The following is a 22,614-nucleotide window of genomic DNA, read 5'->3' as shown; positions in this document are numbered from 1 at the left end:
GCCAATTAAAGCAGCATACTTGTAACTTATTACCGGAGCCTCCCACACTGGCCATAGTGATGTCTTTGTCTGATCAATGCAACAAGGCTAACCTGCTGCTTTGCCAGCTACCGTTTAAATCCCAGTTATCGTGCCGACGTTTTGCCAAGGAAAACTGAAGTCCAGTTTTCTTCAGTTTTCATTATTAAGGGATTTGGCCTGGTACATAGAATTAAATATGTACACATCCACGGGAACTTTTGCTGCCGCGCCCTATTAAACACTTTTTTCCATTGCTTTATGGTATTTTGTAGCCGAATAATTTGTATACAGAGGCGTGAAGTTCGTTTTCGCGTGCAACATCCGGTTCGGTTTAGTTATGACTGTTAGAAAATCCCAAAAAGTTTAAATGCATTCAGGTGTACCAAAACCATGAAGATCGTCCTTACACCGATCCACTGATCTAGCATATTTTTCAAATTTTTTTAAAATGAATTTCAAAAATTTTAAAATTTATTTTAAAATTCGAAAAAAATTATGGAAGTCTGGATCCGTGTAAAAACGTTCTCTGTGGCTATGTGCATTTAAGTGCAAATTTTGAAAGGGGTCGGTCCATACTGAGACTTTTGGTACACCTGAATGAATTTAACCTTTTCAAACACCTGAAACCTTTTTAAATTTTCTAACAGCCATAACTCCCGAACCGGAGGTTGCGCGCGAAAATGGATTTCACGCCTTTGTAAACAAATCATTTGGCTAAATAATGCCAAAAAGCAATTCAACAAAATATTTGGAAGTACTCTGTAAACGAATTTAATGCTATGTACCGGGCCAAATCCCTCAAATAAAACCAAGTTCACGCTTAATTTATAGTGAGGACTTTTGTGGACCGCAATTGCCACCTCAATCCATCGAGAGAAGTCAATGCTGAATACAACCTGGATACCCCGGAATTATTGTCTAAAACTTATTTCCAAGCGCCTTTTTTACTCGATTATGTCAAAATTGTTCAGTTGATTTGCACAGACGACCACTGCAATAAGCTTCAGTTTGAGGCACCAACCGTACCAACGAAGATGACATTTTAATTCTCAGTTTGAGAATGATTCTCCGTGTTTCTACGGTGTTAGGTGTTAGTATATGTTAGTACATATATACGTACACATAAGCAGGAGCAAAAGTATAAAGAGAGTTCTGTTTCGCTTTTCCTTTTGCATTTGCCTTTTTATGCCGGTACGTACAACGGTACAAGCAGAAGCGACAAAGCAGTCATAGAAAACTTTTCACAACATATGTAGCAGTTTTCTTTGGGACATTTTTGACCGTTTTTAGCCATCCAGTAGCGTTACTACAGATCGGTCTGTAGTGAGTATGCACGTAAACATAAACCCCACTATAATCTAAGACTTGGAAGAAAAATCTTTTTCTTGTCGGTTGGCAGTTGTTGCTAAGTCCTAAAATAAGACGACGCTGATATACTGCAATCAAAAAGGTAAGTATATCTCGCACGAACACAAAGCAGAGATTGACTTCCTTCAGTTACGGTAGTTTTTGCAGTTCAAAAATGTTCCAATTATGCAGAATAACCGGTTTATGGTTTTCCTTATGAAGGATTCCATCGAAGCTCTGGATGGACTGGATTAATCTTTTATGCCTAGCGCTGATCAGCCACTCGTTTTGGGGTAGGCACTACTGTACTTTTATATATTATTTTTGACTGTTATCTGGAAGAATAGGTCGATTGTCATTGGGAACATAGGCGGTGGAGTACGGCTTCCTTCCGTCCTTTTTTAAATGCAGAGCTTATTGGCACTTAAAACGGGGACCAGTCTGTCGCGCATAGCGCTACCTTAAGGGACATTGCTCCGTAAAGTAGCGCTACGTGCGTTTAAAATTATTGTTCCCTGGACAATAATTTTGGAGGATGGATGTCGCAATGACAGCAGTGTGCTGGATAAAAACAGGTGAACGAGTGACCGAATTACCACTACTGACCACTGCATAGAGCCCGTTAGGTGACCGGGTGAATGAACTACCACTACTTTCCACTGCCAAGATAACGTTCGGTGAACGAGCGACCGGACTACCGCTACTATCTAGTGCATAGAGTTTTTCCGTGATTGAATTTGAGTTGCTATTACCACAGCCCAATGGTACTACTACGTAGTAGCTCGTGTGCTTGAAGCCTTGACGAGCAGGCTGAAAACGATGGCCGACAATCTGAATGAGAAAGCATAACAAAATGCCCCGATTTTGCAACAGCCGTTTGTGCATATATGGATAAACTGTATCAGACGGCTGCCCACTGGCGGCAGAGCACAGGTCACTCGAAAATACTTTCAGCCGCAGCCGGGCTTTGTCCACTGCCATTGGATAGCCGCTCAACGCTGCGCGCAGTTTGTTCATATGTGCACAAATCGCTGTTGCAAAATCGGGGCACTTTATTTGTTCGCACATTATGTATGCAATGGAACATATGGAGAATCGGAGGGCTACGTTGATTGACTGTGCCACTGAGCCTGTTAGGCTGGCGAATAACCGAGCTATCTGTCAGAAGCTTAAACGTTACTACTGATGGTTAACACTCGCACAATTTCTACTGCCGCACAGGCGCAATAAATGCTTAAAAATTTTACAGAAACTTTAGTTTTTTTCCTACCTTCTTCAACTACCTATGTATTCCAAGGGAATTTTAGCGGCTACAAAACAACGCAAAATAATTCCTTGAAAACGTTTGCGTTGAAAAGTTAGAAAACAAAAAGGGGAACCACGTAGAATCGCACTGTACCCATGTTTTTTGTATTTACAGAAGAACAGAATTTTGTTTTCGTATTCTGTCGACGTACGATGTTAGTAATTGTAATTCGATACAAACTGATTCCTACAGAAGCGCTGGCATAAATTTTCTTCGAAAACGGGAAGGGAAGTCTCACAAGAGGGTGACTGTAAAAAACACTTGTTCCGAGCAGCATTCGTCCCTCCGAACAGGTTTTGTCACTGAACGCGCTAAATCGCTGTCCTGCCACAGACTCCACATCCACAGTGGTTAATTGTTCTCGGTTTTTTTATGTTTCTGTATTTTTTGCTTAGATTTCGCTGCATTACTTCCCCTAGTTAGTTTTAAGATTTCACGTTTGGAAATTTTTAATTGCTCGCGAGGTCGACCTCGGAACAACTACATAATGTGATGTGCCCCGTGTGGGATAATAACTGGATGACTGCGTTAATCACGGTTACTTCGCCCTTTCAGCACAGTGGAATCCTTTGTTACGATTATGTTCTTTAGTTGCCTGAGTTGACTCCAGATTTTCACGAGAGTATCTCAATGTTTTTTTGTAAAGACATCTTACTTCTTAGTGTCGATTGCCATAGCCTGAATTCGACCAATTTTAAAGCTATGCTTCTGTTGGGTTCGAGGATTAGCCTGGGTAGGCTGGACTGCTGTGTTGAACGTTGTTACCTAAATTTCACCACATTATCCTGCGACTGCCATGAGTTATCATCAGACCCTGAAACTTATTTTGTAGATTCGGGAGTAGTCTCCACATAGCAAGACATCATAGCTGCTATCAAAAGAAGGAACACACTTCGAAAACTGCTGGGGCTGCCAGGCTGCTGACTCGTTTCAATCAGTGCATTGAACGTGCTGCAGCATTCGAATTGTAGTCACAGATCAACGATCATCAGAAATAAAATACGTCGAAATAAAAATGGGTCGACCCAGACATTTTTTAATTTTTATTGAAATGTAATAAAAGTTAAAATCGCACTCGTATTGATCAGCCAAACGTGAAAATTCAAATACACCGAAGATATTGGAAAATATCTCGAACTGGAATTAAAAATTTAAATTAGGCGCAAGTGGCTTGATATTTTGTAAGACAGCCGGAAATGGGCGTATTGCGAGATCGTGATTGGCGCTGCCTGGCCGGCGCACAGGAAAAGCCGATGTAAATCGAACGTGAAATTGTGCGAGTGTTAATGGTGGTAAATGACCTCTACTAAATTTTTAACTCAGATGCTACGATAACCCAACCAACCTGACAACGTTGACCTTTATTAGCTATCCAAATACAGTCATCACTAAACGGCTATTAGACAGTAGAAAAACCATCCAAACTCCAAAGAGAAAGAACTTATTCTACTATTCGACAGTTGAAAGGCGATAACTAAATCTCTTCAAATTTGTTCTTCTTCCATCACACTCAACAGTAAGCTTCCAAGCATTTTATGATACACAAATGGCACGCCTCTAAAATAATTTGCGTTTGTAGACTTGTGCACTGGACAAGTTTTATCGATAACTTTTTAGGGATTTCAGACCACTTAACACCATCCTAATTAACGCTTCTTGGCCACTTCCTTGGTCTTCTTCCCGTGATTTTTCAAAGGACAATCTCAGTACGGTTGCTTCGATTATTGCTGCCGGTTGTCTGTCCACGATGTATTTATAAAAATCGATAAGGCAATGATTCATATTCGTGATATATCACTATATTGTCCGGTTCACAGATCCGGTTAGGTTAGCGAATGACAGCTAGAGCTGCCGTTACTCTCTAGAGCACAGAAATGTTCAGTTAACGAGTTACCACTACTATCCTGTGCACAGCGTCCGTTAGGACCGGACTGTGAACCGATTGCAAATAGCCTGTGAAAGTGTGAAGTGATTGGACACCAAACTACTTGACGTAGTGATAGTGACAATACATTCACACTGTGAATTTCAAATTTTATGGGAAAAGAAAATATAAATTGTCTGTACAGCCAAAGGGAATGCTGCCGAGGTCGAGAAGATTGTAAATTGGTTTTTCTATAAAATCTGTATTTTTTGCTCTTGCGATGTATCGCTCACCTTTCAATGAAATATAGATGTTATACTCATAAAATTAATATCCATTCAAAATCAAATCAAGTGACCGTGGACCACCAGAACGCGGAGGCGAAGCCGCGGCCGTTTCTTGGATAGTACACTGACAAGTAATACAAATTTATGCGTACACGGTTACACACTCCAGTTTTCAGGTGTAATAACGTCGTGGGAATGCTACTCGTGCTCTGGAACCGGAGATGAGTGTAAGGAAGCATACAACTACACCAAGAAGACTTGTGAACCTGGAACCACGACGTGCATCACCGTTCGTCATTTTAATGTTCCGCTTGACAAGAAGAAGTGGTCACGAGGTATGAGATAAGGTATATTACCGTAGGCATACAAATTGTCTTCGCAATCTGATATGTGCGACATTACAATTACAATTCGGCCGAAATGTTCGGACGACCAAAACCTACGGCGGAGGTTTTGAGGCTGCAAAAATTACAGGGAGAAAATCTCAGTAAACTTGTCGACCCATCATAGTATACAGCTTCGGTTCAGCCAAACTGTAATTAAATTTGGAAAATGCAATGTGATAACTAGGGCGTCACAGCCGGTTGCGGGTGCGATTATAAAAAACTTCCTATAGTGGTATGCTGCTAAAGTTTTTTTCAAAACTGGCCTCATCATTCCGCAACCTTGCTATCGCACATATTTCTGTTTTCTCTTCTTCCGGCGTAAAGGCGGAAAAAATTGTTTCAACGAACCAAGGAAGAAAATCATTCTGCCTCTTAAAAGATACTTCTGAAAACTGTATGTTAAACGTACACACTATTCACTATGCACTGATATGCAACAGCTTGTCAATTAAGCATTAAAAAGACAACAATGAACTATATCAAATGTTTCACGCCGCGCTCCGGTCTACCATAGCCCGCAAAAGTGCGTTCTCCAGCAAATATACTCTAGTAGAATTATATTGAAATTAATTGTTATTAAATTAACACGTGCCACTTCAATGTTTTGCAGACAAAGTTCACTATGCTAGAGCTTGCGGGAAAGGGTACTTCAGTCGAGTGTGGATAGATGCTGAGGACCGTACCCGTTACATTATCGAAGCGGAAGCTATTATTTGTGATAGTTCATTGTGCAACGGCAAGGGAGAGGCCTTCCCTACTCCAAACTACACTGTTCCCGAGCGTGCTAATGTAACAACAACTACGACTGCAAAGCCAAAATGATCACGGTAACTGCGTTGAATTCCTATAATTCACAAATTTACAAGCACTTTACATAAGTACTCAGTTCAGTGCAGATTTCCCAGCGTCTCTTCTAAGTTCAAAGCAGCGCTGTGCGGAACTCTAACATAAATTGTTTCTTAATTTTGTGAACATACAACAGTTGGGGTGCATGCCTTAAAAGTCTCCCAAATGGAGTTTGGCTACTGTGGGTTCGATAATAATGATAATAATAATGCACTAAATGATCTACCGTTTCAGATCTTCACCAACCTCCCGGGAACATTTACCGACCGCTCGTTAGTGACCAAAATCTACAACTACGGATTTTTACACAGCGAAATAATAAGGACAGCAACATCAAAGAATTCGTAGCGCATACCACCGGGCAGCATGCTTTTAGAAGACCGTTACGTATCACCGGCAGAATGGTAACCAGGCTGATTGCTGAAGGTCAAAGGAGCCGTATCAGCCTTTCTACCGAATTCCAGCAGAAAGATTGTTGTTTTTTTGACCTTCCTACTGCCGCCTTTCTGGCGGCGGTACCGTTGATATAATTAACCTTTCTGCCGAACTGGCTGACCCGTCAGAAAGCTTGCACAACCATGCACAACCATACTGCTACGGGTGAAACGACAAAATTCCAAAAGTTTAAACGCATGGGGGGTGTACTAATAGTCTTCTATCAACGGATGTTCTTCAAATTTTGCATAAACACGCATTACCATGAAAATCATTTGTAACCCGAACCACCAAACCGTTTTGTTTTCAAATTACATAGTAGTTAATAAAATGATTACCTAAAAATTAACGAAATAAGAAATGGAAAAAATGGTTAGCCGTCCCCGCAACCAACACCTGTTCCCGAAATCCTTGCACGCAACCCGCACCCATGCGGACCCCGAAAGGTCAACCGTGCACACAGACGCAGCCAAAATGCTTACACTGTGAACCTTTTGCGCAACTTAGACACAGCATGAATTTTTGGTTTACTGTAGAAAATTCGGCCAATTAATGTGCACAATCAGTGTGTTTTACAGACAATTGTACTTTTGTATTACTAATGACTACGAGTATAGTGTTGTTTAAGGCAAATTAAAATCATTGATTGCGCTAAAAACAAGTGGTTTCGGAAACGAAGCAGTTCAAGAAATGGTCGATTAGAGACTGAATTTTTGGCAAGCTGCATTTTTGGCAGATGTTTGCATTTCCAGTCATTCGCTCCACAGATATGTGCGAATTAAACGGCGCACACCCGAAACAGTGACAAAATGAGTCCAACCGAATGTTGCTTACACGCCACACACGTCCAACCGAATGTTGCTTACGCGCCACACACGTCCAACCGAATGTTGCTTACACGCCACACACGTCCAACCGAATGTTGCAAGTTGCATACACGCAAAGTGCCCAAACCGCCCCCGACATTTGGGAGTGTGACATTTCGCCGCAATTAAATTCGACGCACGACTTTTCGCCGCAAAGAAAATGTGCGTTTTCATCTAAAATTTGAAGGAGAATCTAATGTGCGTTTTCATCTAAAATTTGAAGGAGATCGGGTCAAAACGAAACTTTTGGTATACCTGAATGCATTTAAACTTTTTGGTACTTTCTAACAGCCATAGCTCTGGAACCGGATGATGCGCGCCCAAACCGTTTCTCGCCTGTGTATACAAATCATCTGACTACAGAATGTGATAAAACAAATGGACAAAGGTTTGGGAGTGCGCGAAAGTGAAAGATTTCGTGCATATACACGATTTTGGTACCCTGTACCGAGCCACTTCCCTTAAACGGCCACACCATTTTTCACACCATTACCGAAATTTGTTTAGGATAATAGGACTAGTTTCTAAATTTGCTGTAAACGCGATTGGCACGGCGATGTGACATATATTTATGGGCATTAGGTACTCAACTGGAACACTACCGTACTCGGTAGGCCATACGTGTTCTACAAAAATTTTAGAACATTCATTACATATTAAGCCGTCATTATCACTGCGACATAACCTACTACAGAAAAGAAGAACGTGCTTAATTATTAAATTATTATAATGGGACGGTACTTCCCAAAAATCAACTCCACAAATATAATAATATATTTGTACATATTATGTACATATCTATATTATGTATTTGTAATGTATTATGTATTTGTATTTATTATGTAAATACATATTATGTATTTGCTTATAAATTCTACAAATTCGACGAAAATGCAAACCGAGACCGGAGGCCGAGGTTGCCCTGTATAACACATACTTGTATACATAACGCAATTACATACGTATGTGAATTTTTGTCCACATAGATTTGTAGAGAGTACTGTTGTAGTATACAATACGAAGCTAGCAAGTTAGTAATACTTGGCAATGTATTGAAATACTAGCATGTACTGTAAGTACTGTACTTGAAACCCACTATAATTGTTTACAAGTACTCGTAGAATCCAAGAAGATAGAATAATTTCTGCAGTATCTTAATCGGTACCATCCCAGTATAGAAAGCCAAAGCCAAAACCAAAGCCAGTGTCCGAACTTCGTGAGCACAGCCAAAACCCGTGTGGATTTTGCTCGCAGGCAATTCCCATGTTTTCCCGAGCATGCAGCATCGACCTAAATTAACGGATTGTGTATGAATACACAGCCGAAGCATTCTCGTTCTCTGTAACTTGTAAGGCTGTACATGAGTCGCACCCATGTTTTCATTTCTGAGTGCAAAATGTAAAACTTCCAAATAAACTGTACATGACCCTTATTTAGTAAAACTGCCCCCAGGTGTTCTCAGTTGTTATTATCGATTGAGTAGCATGCTAAGTCAGCGCCGCTCTACAGTAGTAAAGGCTTCGCCAGTAGCCTATACTACTGTAGAGCGGCACTGGCTAAGTATAGTTCTGATTCCAGATGATTATAACGTTTGGTTTGCTACCGTTACCAAGGGCAACTCAGGGAGAAGGTTCGCAGTAAAGTTGTACAGTATGTTTATGGCTTTATGCAACAACAACAATAACATAGTTCGCAGTAAGGTTGTACACATGGAGCAGACTCAGCAGAGAGTACAGACTGTACACTGTACAGTACGTACTCTTGATACAGTAATTTAATACTGTAATAATATTACTGACTGTAGCAAGAATGCATAATAATGACACATAAATGAGAATCTTTACTGGAGTAATTAGAATTAGTTGAAATTAGTGCTTACAGTGCTTACTGATGTTGGTTTGTGACTCTTTGGGCTCTAGTGTGTACGGAAATTTAGCACTGATCGTCATAAAACATTTCTGTAATAATTATTAAGCAGCATGATTAGATTATTGGGACCAATAATTTTGATTCTGCATTGTCAAAGTATGCCCCGCACGGAACGTTGTTAAGCGGAACTGCTAACAAATCTTTTCTGTAGAATGTTCAATATTTTAGATATTTTAAATTAACATATTTGGAGGGACGGATGCACATCCGTAGGGTCATCCCATAGTATTAGGCTGATTTTATATGTTTCGATATTAGCCGATAATTTCATAATTATGTTTCGATATTAGCCGCTTCTAGTTTGTTTTTAGGGGTCGCAGCAATCGTCTGTTATGAATGCACAACATCATCGCCCAGTACGCCACAACATTTATGCCCCAGTAAATACAATGAACAGCAGAACATCAGCGCTCTTCCCAAGACAACCTGCACTCGCACAAATTATTGTGCTGAAGTATCCTACCAGACCGAAAGCGAAAGTAGGTAGTGACTAGTGAGTGACCAGGTGCCTGCCTAGCTTGGGAATGTTGAAAAGAACTTTGCATCTGCTATAACTGAATTTGAAAGTACCCTACAAGTAAACTATACATTTTGAAAATTAAAAAATCCCCACCTTCCCGAAAATGTTAGCCAACCGAATTGGGTGTGAATGCCAGTATTGAAATCTTATCAAATACTCGTACTTTTTAAAAAATGTAAAGCATCGAACTCGGTTAGATGCGTAACGTTTTGCTGCCTTTCAAATCAGCAGTCGGTTTCCAATAGTTTTCCCAGAAAATGTTTTGGTAGACTGCTCATAGACCGTACACTATCAACCCTTTCTGCCAATGAAATGAACTTTAATTGGGATACCTTGGATCGCTTAGGCAGACCTCCTGGCTGAGCCTAAGCTCTAATGCTGCATACTTAAAAAAAAGAAAATTTTGAATATCACAAGGTAAAAATACAGTAAGTGAACAAACATAAGTCCGAGTTCAGAAGTCTAACTTAAAAAGTCCAAGTTTAGAAGTCTATATCCAGGTAAAATGAAGCCCAAGTTTTACTACTCGGAGTCCAAGTCCGAACTTCAGCGCGGGCCTAAGCGTTTTGACGGCTCAACATTAGCACTTGATGTGTGCAACCTACTTCCGATTTTTCGAAATTCGCACGACCTTATTACCACGATCTTAATAAAACCAACCAGCAATGTCTGCTTACTAAGCTGCATGATGCCTTACCTTATTTAAAATACAGTTTCGGTAGAAGGGTTTTACGATGTGCGAAAATCAAAACAATCCGATTGCATTGCAGAAAGGTTTAAGGGAAAGAACTGCCTTGGTTCGAACGGTGTGTAAGTACAAAGCACATTCATCGTTGAATCCCACACAATCAGGCCAGCGGTGCCACTAAAAATCAGCACTGGTGTTATGGACAAAATTTTCTGTTGTAGGGCGGACGGTGAAATGGATAATCCAACCCCAGGATGCAAAGTGAGCGATCTTGGTCACGTACGATATGTCTACTGTTTGTGCAATACTGATTTGTGCAACAATCGAACATTGTCTGAGCTACTCGTTGCGCGATCATCTTACAACACATTGTACCCTTTATTGCCGTTTTTACCTCTCTTTTTAGCAAAGCTGCTCTGACCGTAGAATAATGGCATGTATATATTGACCAAATCTGGTTTAGATCAAGATACACTGCTTTAACACGTACTGTGGAAGAAGCCTGCAGAGTAAAAAATTGCGAACAATCACAATCCCGGTCCAAGACTTCTTTGACGAACCACTAGACGGGTTTTTGTAAGTTTAAACGGAAGTGCGATCGATTTTCGAACAATAATACTTACAGACATACCCCGCCTCCACTGAGGTGGTGAGAGTACTTACAGATATACCCCGCCTCCACTGAGGTTGTGAGAGTTGTCTATCATCTGATAAAAAGTACTTTTGATTGCCGCTTTTCATGAATGATTTAAAAAAACTCGCTTTTGCGGCTGCTACGAAAAAAGTGTACTAAACAGTCCGTACTAGTCGGGCGCCCAGTTCGCTTGTCTTATACGCACGACACTGTGAACGTAGGCCATTCTTGTACTGACCTGTGTGAAGTTTATATTTCATTACGTCCTTATACACAGCGTCTGTAATTATCGTGGCTTATTTGATTTTGCCCGAACTGCGGCACAATTTTCGACGATAACTACTTGACATCATCAGCTGAATTATGGTACAGTTCCATACGTCACCATAGTTCGGACTAATAAAAAGTTCATGTGAACCAAAGTCGGTGGCTTCGGTGCAAACCTGTATTCTGTAGGTACAAAGGTAATATAGTCCTTTGCATTAAAGGTAAGCGTTGTGGTAAAACTGAACCACTCGGGCGGAGCGGATTCGTGCTGTCCGCCAGAGAAGAATGAGCCTTCGTCTTTGTATTTTAACCCTGCAGATTTTTCTTTCTTTAAAGAAAGACTGCAATACTCGGTCGCTGGGGCGAACTGTAACCCTAATCGGATGAGATTGCCTTCGTTAATCCATACTTTCCAGCCTGAACGAGGGCGATTTTCAAAATTATCAATAATTGCTGCCCGCACGCAATCATTTTGAGCGTCGCGGTACACTGCGGTGGCATTCATTGCAACGGCGGTAGGTTTCTTAACCGTGTCCGGCCACAGTAGCACGTCTTTTATACCAGGATCGTCGTCAAATTTTGAAGTGTCATTTTTAGCTGATAGAAGACCCTCGAACATTCCAAACAGCTCTTTCCTCTGGTTGGCCGTAACCCCTCCAATTTGGCCCATGATCTGTTCGAACCAGTTGAGGTAGTGCTCATATGGCATGTAGATGGCGTCGACGTCCCGAAATCGATAGTCGATATCGCTGTATATTGCGGTGTTCCGTATGTGACGAGAGGTGAATCGGATCTCGCCGTTTACGTAAGTGAGATAGAAAATACAAGTCATGAACGGTGCGCATATTATAGAGCCCATTATTTTGAAGGAAGGGGTATCTGCTGTCCCAACCTAGCGAAAATTGAGCCTAACTATCAAGGACTTAATTTCGTGTACCTTCCATGATACTCAAAAACTTTTGATACTGTACTGTTATTCAGAAATATAACTGCTGTTACTGTTTGTTGCTAACTTACACCACACACATAATAATTAAGTGTTTGGTGGTATTGTGAATTACTTTTTTCAGAGTTTCTTCCCTTTCAGGGAAGAAACTTTGTCAGGGAATCCCTGAACATTCAGTACAGCAGTAAATTATTTATTGCTGTACTGAATGTTCACGGAAGAAACTTTGGAAAAAATTACTCACAATATTGTTGGTAATCAAATTCTTTTTCTCGTGTTTGACAGCAAAAATATTTTTGTTACTAATTTGTTACTAAGTCTTTGAAGCGATGAAAATTTCGCCTCCTAAAAGTTTTTCTTCCTTTAGACACTAGCTTTTCTATCAAACACCAGCAAGAGCTATTGACCTGTACCTGTTGTCCAGTACGTAAGAAAACCTATTAGTGTATCAGCTAGCGACCCGGGACTTCGGCATTTCCTCTTGTTGCGATCGAGACCCCCAACAGCAGGCATTTATACTTTCTGGAATTTTGATTCACCCATAACTTTCCAACCGGAGGCCGTAGCGCGCAAACGCACTTTCACGCCTACGTATACAAATGTTTTGGCTACAAAATATCATTGGCAGTTTGTGACAGTGAAAGTTCCTGTGGATGTACACGATTCGGTAAAATTGCAAGGAAACATTGAAAGTGTTATGAAAAACCGCACAGATTTGTAACATACAGATAAGATACGAGAATATTCGAGACGCATAAACATCGCAGTGTTGAGAAATGCAAGTGGCACAAGTTACTTACTAAATGCACACGTACAGTTATATCGCAGCAGCATGGTATAAAAGATGAAATTTAAAAAAGGTATAGACTCACAATACTTCTATAGATAATAAGTGGCACAAAAACGTGCTGTATAAAAGGTACAAAAAGTGGAAGGTACAAAATGTGGAATCAACACCTATCACTGGCCGCTGCCACTTAGACTGGCCGCTTATTGGCAATCGATGAAACTTGGCAGATCCAAAAAAAAATCTGTTCGAAGGTTCGACATACTTTCAAAAATTGCTATCGGCTGTTAGCAGCGGAAACTTCTCCCGTTTTCTTCAACCGTTTCAGTATGGAGACCCAAATGAGCGAGGGCCAGAACAAACGGTATCGGTTTTGTAAGGTTTTCGTATGTTTCAGGTTTTTTTTAATTTGTTTCTTTCAAATTGGTTGCTATCGTACGCGTAGCTTAATAATAAGAGTTGTTGTTGTTGTTGTTGATAGGATTTTACAGCGTAGTCCTTGAATGGACCATTGCTCCAACAAATCTTGGTTGAGGTCATTTCTTCATGGCAGTAATGTTATTGCAGTCTTCATAATGGTTTCCAGGATGAGATGTAACAGTTTTCAGGGTAGAATATTGGACCGGTCAAAGTGGTTTCAGATTTTCAGCGTAGTAATTGTCAAATATTTAGGGTTGAGAGAAGAGTGGTCAAAACCTAGTACGGTACTTCTCTACAGCCCGCTGTTGCGAACGACAGTTGGTAGATCCAGCAGCGTGATTCTCCGAACAGTTTGAACATTTATAGTTCGAGGAATCTTTGTGGCATTCACGAGTAAAATGCGCTTCACTGCATCTTCCACACACAGGAATAAGTGATTGGCATGCGCTCGCTTTGTGACCATATTTGTTACATTTATAACATCGTAAAACAGCTGAGTCGATGCTAACCGCTTCAGTCCAACCGCAGGTGGCGAATACATATAAACGCTTGGCTGCAAGAACTTTCTGTTGCGCGTCTGCATTGGTAAAATGGATCTTAATATGTCCTGTTCCGGTGTACGAAGTGATACTATTATTGCTTCTCTTGCGGAATATAACGCGAACAGAAGCGATTTGACCACGGGTAGACGGGTTTCTAAATTCTATTTCCTCCTTTAAATGTTCACAATTTTCCACGTCAACGTTTTTAACGATAATGGGAAAAGTAGTCTTCGGAACAGATAGCTTTTCAATGGGTAAAACTTCACTGGAAGCCAATAGTTCTTGTGCCTTATCCCTTTCTTGTGCAGAATTAAAGGTCAGCACGATTTCACGCGAAACTTTCCGTTGATATACCTCCTTTACAAGAGGCGTGTCCGTTGTTGATTTACCTCGGAAAAAACCATCCAAATTGGTCATAACTTCTTTTGGCTTAATGATTTCTGGTAGGCTGTTGGGATCATGTCGTAAACTTGCAATCAGGTTGAACCTTTGCTGCTGACAGACTCCTGGTGGATCCGTTCGCGTGGTGCATGGATGGCACTCCGGTGGTTGGCGTGCAGCTTGCGCATATGTTCGTGAAGAGTTGGTGAATAAGAGTGTTGTCGATTGCACAACTTAATAACGTTCAGCGGTGACAGCTTCACGACCACCATTGTATACTTGTTCGCTGGCACTTCTAACACTGCTTCCAAGATTCATGGTCCTTTAAAAAGGAATTTTTCGGGAGAGGTGTGAGTACTGTTACGAGTACATTACATAAGTACTATACGTACACTATATCTATAATTACTATCTCCTTATATGTACTGTATCCTTTTATGTACTTCTGTTACACTTACTTTAGTTCCACCTACAATGTTCTATTTATACAGTTTCTTACCAGCAGCTCGGTATAAAACCGGCTTGCTACTGTATCTTTCTTTAGCTTTACATCAGGCTCAACTAGCTAATAACATCTGGCTTATTTCTATCAATAAAGCTACTTTACATCCGCGTATTCCACCTTAGAAAAAGCACGTAACAACTTGGTGGCTCCAGGTTTTGTTGGTTATTTTGCCTAACTAACACGAGTGCCCATGACCTTTATTTTTCCACCTATATTAATTAATTCATTTTATGCCCCTGACCTTTCCTAAAGTTCTATACTGTGAAGAGCTGTTATTTCGTTTATCAGTGTATCCCTATGACCTTTATTTCACCGATGAGTTTATCGATACCAGGGAGGAGAAAGGATCACATATTGCGTAAATCCGGCATTCTTTGTATAATTTCAGCGTATGCTTGTGCTGTATGCCGCCACCCAGGATGATTCTAATATACTGCGTGCAACCGTGTCCTTGGTAAATATCGCAAGGGTTTTTAATGCTGGGAAATTCTGTCTAACAAAAAATCTCTTTAAAAAAAAAAAATATTAGCAGCATTATTATGTTCTTCACCTTTGTTCAAAAGAAATTACTGCTGCCTAAATATGGCAAATCATTATTCGCTATCTTTCCTTTACTTTCTTTGCGTTATCTGCAGCACTAAAATAATTTATTCGAACCTCGTTACATCGTCCGTAAATCACATTTTGTATTACGGAATTCTGTGCACCGTGTTTATCTTATTTTATTAACATCTGCAATTTTTCGATAATTAATTAAACCGTTGTGCAGCTACTATAATTCATTCGATTTATTCCTAATTTCTGTTAATGCGCAACATCAATATTCCGCAAGGAGGGAAGAGGCAGCATGAGAAGCGAGTAAACACTCGTAAATACCATATCTACCGTCTTTAATTGGAATTTACGAGACCAAATTAATTAACATTATTATTATCGCTTCGAATATGATTATCGATCGTCGAGTTCTTTGATATCGTTTTCCTTACGTTCTTTCCAAGTACTGTTGAAGTGATCTGTATTTCTTCCATTTCTTATTATCTGTTTTTGTCAGCACAGCATGCATAATTTACTTTAAATTTTATTACAGTAATAGTACAGCATTGTCTCTGTACTTAAGAGGCAGATATGCCGCATACGTTTTCTATACGAAAATTATTTATAAATATTTTCCTTATGTCTTTAGCAATTGCTATCCCAAGCAGCTATCGGTCTCCTATACCGCACTGCAGTTTATTTACTTATTATTGTCAATAAAAATATTTCTTACCGGTACCGAGCCAACCGCATATTGCATTTGAAACGTTCCTCTATAAATTCTGCGCATCAGTACGACGTCTTTTAAAATTTACTATACTATACTGGCCAAAGCGGTGCTGACTGATTGAAGTTTGTAATCCGTCGACGAAGATGAATATTAAAAACAGATCGCTCTTGAAATTTGAATGCCGTACACTCGCGCAGTCCAAGTGATGCAGTATCCACTATACGTGAAGGCTGTCAGTCTGTTACTATCTTGCTCTTTATTCCCTTGCGCTCTCTGCTCTTATATGCCGTCGCATCACATCATCTCTGAATTCAGTTTATTTGAGGCCGTCCCTTTATGCTCAGCGCAGTGCGTGGGACCACTGTGCCTGTGTATATGCCTCCTGTAATACTGATCGAAACGCTTCCTTATATGGTAACCGGCATCCTCATTCTCTGAAGCTGTAACGTGCGTTAGAGTCGTACGAAGTTAAGCGATCCTCCTTCTGAAAACATTCTGAAAATATTTCTCTCTTTCCTTTAAAAATCAGATTTGATATATATTTATCTGGCCAATCCACAAATTTTGAGAGATTTTAAAGCAATTGCCAACAGTGCACCGTCAGTCAAAGTTGCATTCACTAGTGCACCCTTATACGCGTAAATTATAGCACAATTTCCTGATGCTGCTAGTATTTAAATCTTTTCAAGTCAACAAGTTTGAGCTCGTTTACTTTTTTCCGTTTTGATTTTAGCGCGCATGACAGCACAGTACTGTTATAACCTTTTCAATTTAACATACGAAAGTTTAAATTCGCTCGGTAAATATACCGATAAAATAATATCTGTTTTCATTTTTCGGTTTATTTTCTAACATGCCGCCAGTTAATTTTGATAGCCCGCCTTTGATCTACTGCACTGCTAATTACGAATATATTCATCTAAATCTGTGCATCGAAAGCCGAGACATAACAATTTGTCACGATATCGACACTCTGAACGTCGAACAGTTCAATACCATTTTTAATTGTTGCGAATGTGGTTTTACCAACGCGTCTCGAATGACGACTTATCAGCATGTGTTCATTCACCACGTATTAACGTTAATACTGCCAGCACGACTGGTTCGCCCAATCGCCGCACGTTATTCCCCTGAGGCGATCCAAAGAGCAAATGAAAATTTCGCCCGAACTAATCAAGAAAACCAGGATGGAACCTGAACAGTGAGAAACCATGAAACAGAAGCCAAAATTGGACCACCCGTTATACCGGATCAGAACTCTTGCCCTAACCGAAGTCCGCCTACAACGCAATGGACTCCCACGTATTCAGCATTAATTTTTACCTTTCTTTTTATTCTTGATCTTTTATTACTAATTAAAATCGAGGACGATTTTGTTTTAAGGAGGGGAATGTTACGAGTACATTACATAAGTACTATACGTACACTATATCTATAATTACTATCTCCTTATATGTACTGTATCCTTTTATGTACTTCTGTTACACTTACTTTAGTTCCACCTACAATGTTCTATTTATACAGTTTCTTACCAGCAGCTCGGTATAAAACCGGCTTGCTACTGTATCTTTCTTTAGCTTTACATCAGGCTCAACTAGCTAATAACATCTGGCTTATTTCTATCAATAAAGCTACTTTACATCCGCGTATTCCACCTTAGAAAAAGCACGTAACAGTACGTTCGTATAAATACGACTTTTTCTTCCCGGGACAAAATATCTTGCCACCTAATAAGTTAATAGTCCTACAAGATAGCGACCCATAGGAGCGTCACTATCTGGTCAATGAATCCCGCTAGCAGTCCGGCAGAATGTCTGAAAGGTCACAGGTGCTACCGGGAGAAATATTGATGAAGGTTTGCAGAAAGGTTTACACATCTGCCTGTATCAATCTGCCTGCCGGATCAATCTGCCGGCAAAAGGCTCATGAGTTCAGTGAATAGGTTGATGCGGATTCTTTGGTCCCTAACGTTTACACCGTCCCCAAATTCCCTCTCCTCTTACGATAACACGAGCGGCGAGTTTAATTAGCCGCGACGTGTCTGCGACCAAATATTATGTGACTAGCTAACCTCGGCGAAATTTAGCGGTGTCTTGTTGCTGAATGGAATGCTGTTCCGCGCCCAAAGCGTTTACAAAGCAGTCAACCCAAGCCATGGTACTGCAGTACAGTTTGATCATAAAATGCATTAAATTCCCCCAAAGTAAAGATTTAGAGGCATCATCCTACCGAAAAATTCATATTACACGAAAGAGTTGAAACAAGTTTTCAAAAGAAACTTACGGCGGGAGTAAAACAGCGTTGCGTTTACACAACTAATTATGTCTGGATGGCTACGCGACAGGTCGTCGCGGGACATTTGGTTTTACGGACATTTCGTCTAAGGACAAGTCGTTTTTGTGGCAAACAGTCATATGACTGTTCGTTGCCATAAACCAGTCGATATTTTTTCGACTCCGCGAAAGTCGTGCGACCAAGTGTCACACAATAAAACGGTTTCAAAACGAGTTATCCCAAAACAAATTAGCCGCTGCGACGAAAAACGTGTGGCGAAATGTCCCACGACGAAATGTCCAGCAACCACTTGGGCTGTCACGGTCTGGGATCACAATCCATGGTCTTGCTATTCAGGCAGTTCGTTTTCTTATCTTCCCAGTACTCGTCATCCGGCACGTCTCCGCTTACGTATTCACAATGGTAGCATTTAAGCGCAGTCCCTAAATACCTTGGGTATCTCAAGGAAAACATGGCATCAAATTGACACGAACCTTATTATACCAAATGGAAATTTAAATTTTATTATAAATCCAATTTAGCAGTCATCAAATAAAAATGCGAGCTTGTCACTTATAGGAAATGCAAGATAAAGATCCTAAAATACCAGAATATTGCCTTACCTTCGTAGGATAATATCAGAATAATCGTTACTGATACGAACGGCTTCCAGCTCATCTTCTTTCGACAAAAGCAATTTTTTAACATGGAATATGAAGGTTAGCGAGACGTCCTTAAGCAGTCAGGTGCTTCGATATACCTATGTAGCGGCCAGGTAGTACAAAAGTTGGCATTCACTAGCTTTAATTTTTTTATCTGACAGTTGTTATTGCAAATACTACAATCTAGCTCCAAAACAACAGTTGTGTGGATAACTCTGCCACAAACTCATTTGTTTTGAACGTCGTTAATTATTACAATACACGTTACAGATACGGGAAGAGCCGTAGTTGTTACAATGCAGTAAGTAAAACCGCGTAATCCTGGAAAAAACCAGATTTTACAAAATATTTTCTCCAGCCTTAAAGCAAAACGGTACAAGTTACAACCATAGTAACGACATAGTGTAATAATATCACAGACGACGACTTAAGTAGTGCTGCCAGTGGGAATCACAGCAGGGGCGGAAGGCTCGATGGAGCCGTAGTGAGGAATATTGCAAAATAACACTAGGGCCGAATTTAACCACCGGCTACCGACTTGCGCGCAACTTTGACGCCCTAGCTTTATGCGAAATCGCTGCCTGCGAACGGGCGGTCGGTTGAGAGTGTGTAAAGGTCGGTGAAGGCTGCGGCTTTGCCGTCCACTTCCTGGTTGAATGATGCCCGCTCCAGCAAATTCTTGCGCACCCGCTCAGCTAAATCATCCTGGTTGCCACTGCGATCGAGGATGCCCATCTACTGGAGACGATGAATAAGGTCATCTTTGATGAAAGTGCGCTTTCACAGCTTCAAAATTATCCCCATCATACTGACAGTGCGATATATTACTAATGCCATACTGCGAAATATATATCATATTATTATTACAAAATTCCAAAAAAATTCGTTTGCTGCTGCTGGGCGTTTCTGTTGGGCGTGCAACTGGAAGTTGCCGGTAAGCCGCGTTATTTTTAGATTCGGCACCGGTGACCGGTGACATGCCGAAGAAGAGGTGGCTATCCGTTTCGGCCAACGATAAACAAATTCTCAAAGAAAACCCTACTAGATATGCAATGTAATTGTATTAATTGTTGTTCACTGACAACTCTTACAGTTTGTATTGCACGGCAATCCTACTTATTTGAATCCAAACAAAATTTTTAATAAGCCAACCATGGTTGCGTTGCGATTCGGCCGCCATTTGGTTGATAACAGTGGTGCAGTTCCGTACGTAAACCGTGATAAAACACACATAAAAAATCATGATACAGTACGCTAGGTAATCACAGAGACATGCAATCGGTAAGATACAGTAACTTGCTAGTTCATCATGACTCATGCTGCATGACCGATACACTGTACCGCAATGCTGCATTATAAAGCGTGGCTGGTATTATTGTTCTTTTTCACTTTGCTTGCAGCGTGACTAAAGCTTTGTAAAGATTACATTCAGCAGAAACAAAATCTGATGAACGAAAAGGGGCCCAAATTTTAAGCATTGAAAGTGAAAAATACTTCTGACAAGATTTGCCAGTATACATTAATGCGGAACTTCAGTACTATCTCTTGATTGAAAAAGTCGTAAGCGTTGGTGCTAAAAGCAGTCAATGGGGCATATAAGGAAGTCTTCCTAATTGTGGGAGCCTCAGATGAACATTTAGGTGAACTTACAAGTGTCGTACAGATATTTTAATACCATACTGCAGGATTCCGAATAATTTGGTGCGGTAGTACTGCAGCTACGGTAGCAAGTTAGACCAGAGTTCGTTTACCGGAAAAATGCGCACTGCATATACCCACGCTGCACGGGCAATATTTACGAACTCTGTGGTCTAACTTGTTCCCGACGCTACAGTAGGCCTATTTCCCTGCAGTCAGAGCAGTGATTGCCGTAGCCGTCAAGAATGGCAAAAGGGTGTAGCATTTGTTGTAAGCGGATCGTGCGGCGATTAGCTCCAGTATTGTTCGATTGTTGCATAGATCAGTATTGCATAAACAGTAAACGTATCGAGATCCGCCACCAAGGCTTAGTTCGCAGCCGGGGCTAGGATTGTTTTCTCTGTGGGATGCTCTGAAACAGTGAATTATAGTTTTTGATACAATAAATTCGTAATCATTCACAGGTACTAAAACTCTCTTCACCGTGATGGCTACAATCTGAGTGTACCTGTACTTACAGGCTATAACCACCCAGGCAGTTCTTTCCCACAAACGTTTCTGCAACGGAACATTGCTAATTTTAACTTTGTACACTATACTATACAGGCAGCCTTTTATTTATTTTGAATAAGCGCTAAGATACGTACAACTAAACAAATTATGGCGCGACGTGGTTGCGGCGACAGTGTGCAGGCCACGGATCAACTATGTTGCTCAGACTAAAAATTCAGACTTAGCCAACTATTCACGACCGCGAACCATTAAGAGCCAAAACTACTGACATTCTCCTTTCTTCCGTATCGTGTAGCCTATAATTATCGAACGCTTTTCGCGGTAACTTTGAGGAAACCACAGTGGAATTCAGGATGCGAGTAAAACACACCTTTTGAGCTATTGCGAACTTCGAAGCTATCTACATACTTGTGCCCCTTGGTGATTCGTAAGACACTTCAGCACAATAACTGGTTCGGGTGCAATTTGTTTTGGGAAGAGCGCTTATGTTTTGTATATCATATTCACTGGGGCACAAATGATTTGGCGTAGGCGGAGAAGAAGTTCTACATTCATAACAGAGGATTGCTGCGACCCCTGAAAGAAGAAAACAATGAGGAGGTGCAAATTTGACCCTAAGGTCAAATGCAATGAATCCAGAAAATCAAAACGTATTGCACTGTCTGTAAAAAGAAATATGTCGCAGTTCGAGCAGGATTGGTTTTCGACATACTTTGACAATTCAGAATTAGAGTCAGCGGAACCAGTAACACAATCATGTTGGCTGTTTATTATTACACGTTTATTTCTGTAACAAAACTAGTGTCAGGATAACGCCTACAAGCATCCGAATTAGCAGTCCTGACTTCCTTATAGGTAAACACCTTCAGCTGTACTCGAAGCTCTTACTGTATTATTATTTTTTTGTTGTAGCTGATGTTGTTGCCCGAATATACCGAGTATTCCTCACAATGACTACTGCCTCAAAAAACCAAAATAATATTTGTGTCGTCAAGGTAACAAATCAAATTAAGGATGTAGTTAATAAGTAATATTAATTAGTCGGACTCGGACATTAATGACTCGGACATTACGATAGACATTACGCTGAGAACTGTTATGCTAGTCACAACTGGGGAATCAGCGTTAACAGTCTCTTCCCGTTAAGGAAGTCTGCTCTAGATGTGAGGTCAGCATGACAAAGCAATTTTTCCAAAACAGTAAACCACGGATCTTTAAGTTAGAACATTTGCAGAAAGATTTTGCTGGGTGCATAATTATGCATTATTATGGTTATATATAACCGC

The 22,614-nt window shown here is 40.5% G+C and overlaps 1 protein-coding gene and 2 long non-coding RNA genes across 6 annotated transcripts; 2 read left to right on the top strand and 1 right to left on the bottom strand.

Annotated features, from left to right (window-relative positions):
- Positions 1 to 1,316: 1,316 nt before the first annotated feature.
- LOC129597513 (uncharacterized) lies at positions 1,317 to 7,114 on the top strand. 2 transcript variants are annotated; one of them, XR_008691587.1, is made up of 5 exons: positions 1,317 to 1,471; positions 1,537 to 1,661; positions 5,002 to 5,160; positions 5,822 to 6,038; positions 6,292 to 7,114. It is a non-coding gene; the product is annotated as an uncharacterized LOC129597513 (long non-coding RNA). The 2 variants fall into 2 exon arrangements; XR_008691586.1 differs by lacking the exon at positions 1,317 to 1,471 and having other exon boundaries at positions 1,493 to 1,661.
- Positions 7,115 to 9,169: 2,055 nt separating this feature from the next.
- Positions 9,170 to 11,045, top strand: LOC129597511 (uncharacterized). 3 transcript variants are annotated; one of them, XR_008691583.1, is made up of 4 exons: positions 9,170 to 9,383; positions 9,588 to 9,766; positions 10,578 to 10,617; positions 10,717 to 11,045. XR_008691583.1 is itself a non-coding variant. In XM_055495090.1 (4 exons), exons 1-4 carry the CDS (start codon positions 9,338 to 9,340, stop codon positions 10,758 to 10,760), a joined length of 294 nt encoding a protein of 97 aa, XP_055351065.1. In that variant the 5' UTR covers positions 9,171 to 9,337; the 3' UTR covers positions 10,761 to 11,044. The 3 variants fall into 3 exon arrangements, 2 of the variants coding, with proteins under 2 accessions (XP_055351065.1, XP_055351064.1); XM_055495090.1 differs by having other exon boundaries at positions 9,171 to 9,383; positions 9,599 to 9,766; positions 10,578 to 10,613; positions 10,717 to 11,044; XM_055495089.1 differs by having other exon boundaries at positions 9,172 to 9,383; positions 9,599 to 9,766; positions 10,717 to 11,042.
- A 7,128-nt stretch (positions 11,046 to 18,173) lies between these two features.
- Positions 18,174 to 22,243, bottom strand: LOC129597512 (uncharacterized). Its single transcript, XR_008691584.1, has 6 exons — positions 22,041 to 22,243; positions 21,737 to 21,904; positions 21,334 to 21,373; positions 20,981 to 21,227; positions 19,139 to 19,915; positions 18,174 to 18,958 (listed from the first exon to the last, which is right to left on the bottom strand). It is a non-coding gene; the product is annotated as an uncharacterized LOC129597512 (long non-coding RNA).
- Between the last annotated feature and the right edge of the window lie 371 nt (positions 22,244 to 22,614).

The sequence above is a fragment of the Paramacrobiotus metropolitanus genome, unplaced genomic scaffold (genome assembly GCF_019649055.1).
Source record: "Paramacrobiotus metropolitanus isolate TYO unplaced genomic scaffold, Prichtersi_v1.0 Parri_scaffold0000106, whole genome shotgun sequence".
In the NCBI taxonomy this organism is placed as follows: domain Eukaryota; kingdom Metazoa; phylum Tardigrada; class Eutardigrada; order Parachela; family Macrobiotidae; genus Paramacrobiotus; species Paramacrobiotus metropolitanus.
This window is presented reverse-complemented; position numbering and strand designations above follow the sequence as displayed.